Source organism: Chrysochloris asiatica, unplaced genomic scaffold (genome assembly GCF_000296735.1).
Source record: "Chrysochloris asiatica unplaced genomic scaffold, ChrAsi1.0 scaffold00044, whole genome shotgun sequence".
Taxonomy (NCBI): domain Eukaryota; kingdom Metazoa; phylum Chordata; class Mammalia; order Afrosoricida; family Chrysochloridae; genus Chrysochloris; species Chrysochloris asiatica.
In genome coordinates, this window is record NW_006408562.1 from 15,727,258 (window position 1) to 15,737,681 (window position 10,424).

General features: G+C 39.2%; 1 protein-coding gene across 1 annotated transcript in view; it reads left to right on the plus strand.

Moving 5' to 3' along the window:
- The window catches only part of LOC102815940 (putative serine protease K12H4.7-like), a 32,160-nt gene that overhangs the window by 17,603 nt on the left and 4,133 nt on the right, over window positions 1-10,424 (plus strand). Inside the window, exons 5-6 of the mRNA XM_006861926.1 lie at window positions 4,020-4,131; window positions 6,938-7,133. Of these exons, the coding sequence (XP_006861988.1) occupies window positions 4,020-4,131; window positions 6,938-7,133 (308 nt within the window). The remainder of the gene's footprint in view (window positions 1-4,019; window positions 4,132-6,937; window positions 7,134-10,424) is intronic.

Sequence of the window (10,424 nt, forward strand, 5' to 3'; positions counted from 1 at the left end):
TGTTAAGTGCTGTTGAGTCAATTCTGACCCACAGCGACCCTGTTTAGGGTTTCCAAGGAGCAGCTGGTAAGATATATATATATGGTGGTAGTTATATGCTGTTGCATGGGATTAATACCCTGGACTTCAAAGTCAGCTTGAACGGCAAAGTCAACAGTTCAAGCTCACCAGCTGATCCTTGGAAACCCTATACAGGGTCACTATGAGATGGAACCAACTCGATGGCACACAACATATATACACAGATCAAGGAAATGACTCACAGAGTTGTAGATATGGACAAGTTCCAAGTTTCTGGGTCAGATAACAGGCTGAAGCCTTCTGTCATGCAGTTGCAGAAGTGTAGTAATCCAAGATTGCTAGGTTGGATGGCAGACTTCTGGTTGAAGAGGCAAATGAATCCAAGGTTGAAAGTAAGATGGCAGATTACTGAATATTCCCATGATTGGCAGGTAATACAGTAGGTTAAAGAATTCAAGGCCATTTGACAAGTCAGGTACAAGATTCAAACCCAGAAAACACTAACAAGCTTTGAACTAGTGTTCAATATGTTGGAAGCAGAACACGCCACTGAAGAAACTTCCTTTTAATTTGTCTGGCTACAAACAGCAGATCTCCTCATTATTGTGGTTTAACTGCCAAACTGCTGACAATCCTGGCCTAGACAATTTATACAAAAAACAATGATCACACTTCCATTTGAGAATATAACTGCAGTAGGGCAGAAGTAGAATCCTGGCATGGAGCTGTGAGTTAATGCGCTGGACTGCAAAGTCGGTTTGACCTGCAAGGTCGGCAGTTTAAGTTCACCAGCTGCTCCTTGGAAACCATATGCAGGGTCGTTATGAGTCAGCACCAACTCTACGGCACTTAACAACAACAAGGGCAGAAATTAACTAGAAAGTGGACTAAAGCGTGGACTTTCCAAGAAATTATGGTGAATTGGATTAGATATCTAAAGAGAATGAACAGAGAAGAGATTTTAGAAAGATTTAGATTGTCATTATCAGTGATAAATAGGAAATGTTGTTGTTGTTGAGTGTCGTGGAGTTGGTTCCGACCCATAGCGACCCTGTATAGGGTTTCCAAGGAGCAGCTGGTGAGTTTGAACCACAAACCTTGCAGTTCAAACCATCTTGAAGTCTGGTGCATTAACCCACAGCACCACATAAAGTATGTGAGATAGGTAGATAACCAGATTAACTCACAGCATTCTGGCTAGCAAAAAGAACCAAATGTACCCAAAATTTATCAAAGACTGAATTTAAATAATCAGCCTTTATTAGTATTAAGCAGTGCATGTGATGAGAAAGACATTCCCTTGAATCTAGTAAGCACTGTCTTTGTTATTAGGTTATGTGAAGTTGGTTATGACTCATAGACAACCTCTGCACAACAAAACAAAACACTGCCCAGTACTGCTCCATATTCACAATTGTTGTTACACTTCAGCCCATTGCAGCTGCCACTGTGCCAATCTATGTCCTTGAGAGATTTCCTTTTTTTCACCGACTCTCCACTTTTCCAAGCCTAGTATCCTTTTCAGAATCCTGGTATGGTGCTGTGGGTTCCTGCACCAGACTGCAAAGCTATTTGAACTGCAAGGTCGGTGGTTCAAGCTCACCAGCTGCTCCTTGGAAACCCTATACAGGGTCGCTATAGGTCAGAATCTACTCGATGACACTTAACAACAACAACAACAATCTCAAAAAGGGACTCATGGTGTGGTGCTGTAGGATCAGCAATGGACTGCAAACCACAAAGTCAGCAGTTCAAACCCATCAGCTGCTCTTTTGAAAACTAAGCAGGGTTGTTCTGAGCCGGAACTGGCTTGACACCACTTAACAACATAAGCAATCTCAAAAAGATCTCTACTGGCACAATGGCTAAGCACTAGATGATAACTGAAAAGTTGTTATCATTGTTGTTAGGTGCCATCGAGTCAGTACCAACTCATAGCAACCTTATGCACAGCAGAACGAAACTCTACCTGATCCTGGGCCAACCTCACTACTGTTGCCATGCTTGAGACCAATGATGCTGCCACTTTGCCAATCCATCTCATTTTCTTCCTCTTTTTCTCTGACCCTTCACCTTACCAAACATAATATCTTTCTCCAGCGACTGGTCCCTCCTGACAATATGTCCAAAGTATGAGAGATGAAGTTTGGCCATCCTGGCCTCCAAGGAGCGCTCTGGCTGCACTTCTTCCAACACAAATCTATTGGTTCTTTTGGCAGCCCATGGCACTTTCAATATTCTCCTCCAACACCATAACTCAAAGGCATCAATTCTTCTATGGTCTTCCTTATGTCGCTGTGACCTCTAAATGTACTTCTTCTTTGAGTCCTAAATTGCTTTCACATAAGTGATTCCATTGCACTTTTATTACTCTTCTTTCTATAAGGGGACATTTTCAGTCCTCACTGCATGTTCACTAGGTGTCTGACACTTAAATTTTACTTCTTCCTTCACAATTCATCCACACTACAATTACTGTGTTTCCAACCATCACCAAGAGAATTGATGGGTTCTGAGATTTGGCAATCTTCCCATGGCTGGAGTTGGAGAAATATGCCCTGCAGGCATGGGATGAAGCATAGAGCAGAGGCCACGGTTCAAATTGAACTACTTGCAAACAGTTTTCTTTGGACTGTTGTTGTTGTTAAATGCTGTCGAGTTGGTTCCGACCCATGTTGTTGGTTGGTTGGTGATGTGTTGTGGTGTCAGTTCCGACTCATAGCAACCTTGCATAGGGTTTCTGAGGCTGTAAATCTTTACCAGAACAGAAAACCTTATCTTTCTCCCATGGAACATGTGGTAGTGACCTTGAGGTTAGTAGCTCATAATCGCTGTGCTACGAGAGCTCCTTCAGATTTCCAAGCAGCAGCTAAGGAGCTTAAAGCACCAAACTTGTGGTTCAAACTGACTGCATTCCAGCACATTAACCCAAAGCACCACACCAGGAGATGAGATAAATCAGTGCTATGAAGCCAAGGGTTCTGAGGCAGGGAAAGATGAAGTCAAAGGATTAGTGTCATTAGGAAATAAACTGGTGAAATGCAATGCCTGATTTGTTGTTGTTTCCTGCCTCTGAGTCAGTTCTGACTCCCGTTGACACTATGAACAACAGAATTAATGGCCCTGGCCATCCTGACAATTGTGTGTCTAAGCCCTTTGTTGCTACATTGTCTCAATCCATCTTATTAGTCGTCTTCCTCTTTTTCTCCAACCATCCACCTTTCCGAGTCTTACCATCCTGACTTTTAAGGAGCATTCTGGATGTATTTCTTCGAACACAGATTTGTTTCCTCTTGTAGCAATCCATGGTACTTTCTGTATCTTTCTCCAACACCACAACTCAAATGCATCAATTCTTCCATGTTTTCCTCAGTCATTGTCCAACTTTCACATGCTTATGAGACTATTGAAAATACCATGGCTTTGGTCAGGCACACCTTAGACCTCAAACTAATATCTTTAATGCTTGAATACTTTAAAGAAGCCTTTTGCAGCAGAGTTACCTAAAGCAACATGTCATTTGATTTCTTGACTGCAGTTTCCATTAGAATAGAACCAAACAAATTGAAGTCTTTGACAACTTCAATTTTTTTTTTCCTCATTTCTTATTGTTGTTAACTGTTGTCAAGTTAGTTCCAACTCATAGCGACCCTGTATAGGGTTTCCAAGAGTGACTGGTGAGTCTGAACCACCGACCTTACAGTTCAAACAGACCTTGAGGTCAAGTGTCCATCCTTTGCCACCACACCAGGACTCCATGATGTTGTTTATAGGTCTAGTTTACATCCATAGTATTTCACAAATGCTGGGTAGAATGCTTTTCATAGATATATTTAGAGAACTCAAAAGCCAGAACCATACCTTATTTCTGTTTCCACAATATAACAGTACTGAAGAAGCTTAATGTTCATTTATTTGGGCTGTTTTCTGTGTTAGGATTTTTAAGTTAATGTAATATGTAACTTCACTTGTGTTTTTTTCTGTTTTCTTTCCCACAGGTTATGTAAACCTCTTAAAATTCACTCCTTAATGGATGAAGCCTATTTTCTAGAGAGATTAATAAATATACTTCATAGAATTGTTCAATATCATAAGAATGAAACTATTAAGGTAAGAAAATAAAGGAAGCAAGAGAAAAATTCAAGGAGACATTCACTAGTTATCAAGGTATCTTACACGAAATGTATAAAACGATAAGCAGGGGTAGGTATTTGTTTAAAATTTTAAATAACACATTGTTGTTCTTATGTGCCTTTGAGTGGGTTCAGACACATGGCAATCCTGAATACAGTTTACAAGTAGCAGTTGGTGGGTTTGAATCACTGAGCTTGCAGTTCAAACCGACCTTGTGTTCCAGTGTTTATCCCAGAGTGACATACCAGGACTCTAAATAATACATTAAAACTCCTTTCTGAGTACCAAAGTCAATGATGAAACATGGCTAGTACTGAATTATTTTAAATTCACACAATTTCTTCTGGCTTATCTTTTTTTCTAAATATACTTACAAGCTCTTTCAAAATAATAGAATAATGGATTCTTTTCGGACTAGAATTTAACTACTTCATTATAATGCTTATTTCAAATATCATATAAAGCTATCTTCATTAAGTACACTAAGCCTAATCTATTTCACAGTAATAATTATAAATAATCAGAAAAGAATTGAAACATTTCTTCTATAATCTGAAGACTGTGACATGGTAAATTTTATTGATTTGAATAAAACTGAAGTTCAGAAAAATTTAAAGAAAATTTTAATATCAAGATAATCATTTGTAGGGATTTTGATACATGTGGTCATGGGTACTATAGGTTTTGAAATGGAAACTGTATGAACATTGCTGTCTAAAAAAGTAACAATTTTGGCAGAGATTACTAAAACAAATATTTTTGAAAAATGAAGTAAAGGGACATACCCGTGAGATTGGGGCACCACACCAAAGCCACTTCATCCACAAGTCACCCTGCTTTGACCCAGCCTGGTAAGCTGTAAGAAAGATTAAATATAAGGACAGATGTCAGATAGACTAAGGGAATGGATGTGTTTTTCAACTTGTATTAACATTTGTTTAAAAACCCTTTCATCTGAATTAGTTATAGACTCATAAACAGTTGCAAAAAACCTACTGAGAAGTCCACTTTCCTTTTCTCCCATATTGTTGTTTTTATTCTGTGTAGTCAAGCTGGTTCCAGTTAATAGTGACCCTGTATATGGTTTCTGAGACTGGCTGGTGGGTTTGAACTACAGACCTTGCAGTTACAAATGCAGGGCTTATCCTACAGTGCCACAGTACATTATCAAAACAAACTGACAACGATGCAATACAGTTTATTAGATTTTGGATCGCAAAATATTTTACCTTCACTTTTTTTATTGAGGGGGTATTTGAACTTGACAATTATAATTTGAAAATTCTATGTTACCTTAAAAAAAAAATGTCTTTTTTCCCTTTCTCTATTCATCTTGCCTCTGGTAATAACTTTTAAACTCCAATCTTTATGCCTTTATCTATTTATTATAGATTATTCATATTAGTGAAAACACTCAAATACCCCCTACCTCTCTGTATTTATTAAAGTATGACACAATCTTCAACATCCACATCAATTCCTACATACTCAAGAAGCTTTTTCCAATGATTCTAGTCCTCATTAAACTCTGTAAGACTCCCTAGAGGAGGTCATTTCAATTTTTTTGTTTTTAAATTTAGGTACCTTTTCTTCTACAATCGGATCTGTCCAAAAGATAAAGTCTCATTTTTTCACACATCCTAAACATTTTATCACTGCCCTGGAAAGAAATCAGATAGTTAATCAATGCTTCCTAATTTTTAAATTCTTTCCAACTGAAATATCTACCTGCTTAAACCATGTGGGAGCCATGTCTGAACTCTCCTGACTTCATACTAGGGAAAGGGAATTAGGGAATTAAACTCAAAATCAGCTCAAGTCCAACTTTGAAGCCGAGATCAGAAATGTTCCCACCCTGCAAACTTCTTTGCCCTATTCTGATATCAGTCTTTCCTACCACAGCACTCGGCTTCACATCTGGGTTTGAAAATCCATTGCAACTCATAATTATGGGGTTTATGAGGGAAGTGACCAGGGTACAATTCAGGATCAAACCCAGCTCAGGACGCAGCAGTTCTCCAGTCAGGAACATATCTTGTCTGCCAGACTGCAGGCACACCTCACTCTTGTCTTCAGCTTCTCAGCCCTGTGGCCCCTTGGACTCTGCCCTGCTAACACCTGTGACACAAAGCTCTTTTAGCAAAACTGTGAATGCCCAAAGGGCACATTTTGCAAGCCAGTTTCCTTCCTTTCGGCACTCAGTTTTACTCAGTCCATATGCCTAGAGCTAGAAACTGTTCTGTCTCTCCAAGCCATCACCTCTGCTGTTGTCTCCATGGTCACCTCTTGCCCTCACCACTTCATTCTCTTCCCTCTTGATCATTCTGGAATCTTCCTTCTCTGCTTCTGAGATGGCTTCTTGTAAGCTTAGCTGGAGGGCAACACTAACCCATCCCAGCCTTAAAGTCCTGCATACTTTGTTTAGATGGTCCCACTCAATCGACTGGTGGGAATTAAGAAGACTTTAGATAGAAAAGCCACATCAAGTTAATTCAAGGCACCACACTACCTGAATGCCAAACGTCTTTTTACAGCAAGTGCTTTTATAAGCTATGTTTCCACAATGGGTATCACTTTGCAGCCCTCTCAAAGAAGTTGATAGTTTACAGGAGTTGATATCCAGATCAGCTCACCAACAAACGATTGTACCTTATTTGAATTCAAAGCAATCATTTTAAGGCATTTTTTAAAAATTGCAACTGAATTCAATTTGGAGCTTAAAGATATCTCATGCATGCATCTTAAAAATCATTTCAATATTGGCTTTTGGGTTTTCTTACAGGTTCAAAGACGTGCTGTCCAAATTGATGACTTTTGTGACATGATGACTGACAACTCTCTGGGGTCATTCTATGATAGATATGTAAGATTTGTCGATATAATGCTCCAGAATGAGAATCGACATTGCCTTCAAGCAGATTATCTTGATTACGTAATGACAAGATCTAACCCTTTGTTAGATGTGCCAAATACTCAAGGTAAAGTATGATCTAATGAAAACGGAAAACTTCCTTCAGGAATTAAGAAATGTGAGCACAACAACATTGCATTAAAGTCTTTAAAATATGCTGTGGCATTAAGCCTCTTGAGGAACAGAACGAGGATTTTATTCAAGGTTATAGCAGTGACTGATTGTGCCAAGAAGCTGGGTACACAGTTGACATGGATTAAACACACAGATTCCATCACTGGAATAACAGTGAGGAGGATGAAGCACCCAAATCTCAAGATTACAAAGAGGAGAAATGATCAAGGTGCCACTCAGTACTTTCCAATATTAGCCAAGGGTCACTAATGTCAAGAAAACATCTCACCCCATTTGCATTTCTAGCTTGAGCAGTTCTGAACCATAGCTGTACTCTAGAATGACCAAAATTGTTGCAATCCACAGTATTTTAACTGATGGAAGACTTGCATTACAGAGCAAAAGTGCACCATAGGGGTTTGACGTTAGTTTTTGCTGTAATACTTGTTATTACTATCATCTGTCAGTTTGTCGTACTGTGGTGTCTTGTGTGTTGCTATGATGATGGAAGCTATGCCATCTGGTGTTTCAAATATCCACAGGACCACCTATGATAGACAGGTGTCAGTGGAGCTTCCAGAACAAGTCTTGGAATAAAGACAAGTGGACCATTTATTAATGAGTAGCCACTAAAAAAACATAGGAATTGTAGCAGATCATTGTGAGACACAATGACAGAAGATGAGCCCATCAGGTTGGAAGGCACTCAAAACATGACCAGTGAAAAGCTGCCTCCTCAAAGTAGAGTTAACCTTAATAATGTCAATGTAGCAAAGTTTCCAGGACTTTCATCTGCTTATGTGGTACACCTCTAAATGAGAAGAAGTGCCTAATGACCTCCCTTAAGAATCAGAACTGCAGGCACGCCTCACTCTTGTCTTCAGCTTCTCAGCCAGTGGCCCCTTGGACTCTGCCCTGCTCACACCTGTGACACAAAGCTCTTTTAGCAAAACTGTGAACACCCAAAGGGACATGGAAAGTTATTAAAAATGAAATGTAATGCATAAAGATTGACAACTTAGACTTTAGTGAGGTGAAATAGGCTGGTATTGGACATTTTAAATTGGAGAATCATGTGATTTATTATGCTGAGAAAGACAAATTTAAGAGGAATCGTGTCACATTCATCATCAAAAAGATCCTTCAAAATCTATCTTGAAGCGCAATGCTGTCTGTGATAGGATATTACACCTACAAGGAAGAACAGTGAATACAACTATTATTCAAATTATGCACCAACCACTAAAAACAATGACAATGAAATTGAAGAACTCTATCAACTTGTATGGTGCTGTAGGTTAAGGCTCCAGACTGCAAAGCCATTTGAACTGCAAGGTTGATGGTTCAAGCTTACCAGCTGCTCCTCAGAAACCCTATACAGGGTCACCATGGGTCGGAATCGACTTGACGACACTTAACAACAACAACAATCAACTTGTTAAGTTTGAAATTTATCAAACATGCCATCAAGATGCATTGATAATTACTAATGATTGAAATATGAAAGTTGAGAAACAAAGAGGAAGGATCAGTAACTGAAAAACATGCCTTGATGATATAAACAATCCTGGAGACTTCATAATAGAGTTTGCAAGAGCAACAACTTATTCACTGAAAATACCTTTTGTTCAAGAACATAAATGGTAACTATACATGTGGCTAAGCTTCGTCTCTCATATTTTGGACATATTGTCCAGAGAAAACAGTCACTGGAGAAGGATGTCATGCTGGGTAAGGTGGAGGGTCAGAGAAAAAGAGGAAGACCCCTAACGAGATGGATTGGCCAGGTGGCATCATTGATGGACTCAAGTGTGACAGAGGTAGTGAGGTTGGCCCAGGATCGGACATTGTTTCATTCGGCTGTGCATGGGGTCGCACATCGGTTCCGACTCGATGGCACCTGACAACAACAACAATACATGTGGACCTCACCAGACTGAATATAGGAATCAAATCTCCTACATCTATGGGAAGGGACGATGGAGAAGCTCAGTATCATCAGCCAAAACTAGGTTGGGGCTAACTGTGGAACAGACCATCAATAAGTCATGCAAATTCATGCTGAAGCTGAATAAAATTAAAACAAATCTATGAAAGTCAAATATGACCTGGATTATATCCCACCAGAATTTAGGGACAATGTCAACAACAGAGTTTATGCAGTAGATATTAATGACTGAAAACCAGAAGAGTTCTGGGATGGCATCAAGAATATCATATATGAAGAAAACAAAAATTCTTTATAAAGATAGGAAAGAAAGAAAAGAACAAAATGAATGTCAGAAGAGACTCTGAAACTTGCTCTTGAACAGACTTGCTCTTGAAACAATCTTGCTCTTGAAAACTTCCCTAAAACAATGGGAAGATATTAGAAAACAAAAATCTGAACAGAAAATTTCAAAGGGAAGCTCAAGAAGACAAAGTCAAGTATTAAATGATAAGTGCAAAGACCTGGAATAAGAAAACTATAAAGGAGGAATGCCTTCAATATTTCTCAAGCTGAAAGAACTGAATAAAAAACCCAAGCCTCAACATATGATACTGAAGGATTTTTTGGTGTGGCATTGTGGGATAAAGCACTAGACCACAAGGTCAGTTTGAACCACAAGATCGGTGGCTCAAACTCAACAGCTGCTCCTTGGAAACCCTATACAGGGTCACTATGAGTAGGAATTGACTCAACATCATGTAACAACAACAACATGAACAAAATAGAGTCCTGGTGTGCTGATGTAAGGTAAGCAGTGAACTGCTAACCACAATGTTGCAGTCCTTGGAATCCTTTACAGGGTCGCTAAATTCAGATCTTGATCGGAAGCTGAGAATATCAGAAACAAGTTTACTTGTACTTTATTAACCATGTAAAGGCATTCAACTGTGTGGATCATAATACATTATGGATAACATTGTGAACTACGGTATACCAGAACAATTAAATGTGCTTATGGGGAACATGCCGGTAGACCAAGGGGCAGTCATTAGAACAGAAGAAAGGGATGTTGAATGGTTTAAAACCAGGACAAGTGTGGGCCAGGATTGTATCTTTTCAACATGTTTATTCAATCTGTATGCCGATCAAATAAAACAGGATTACATGAAGTGTGCCCTTGCCATCATCTCCTGCTCACTGGACATAGCTTCAATGCTTGATATGATTAGATTGTTGTCATTGTTGTTGTTAAGTGCCATTGAGTCAATTCTGACCCATAGCGACACTGTATAGGGTTTCCAAGGGGCAGCTGGT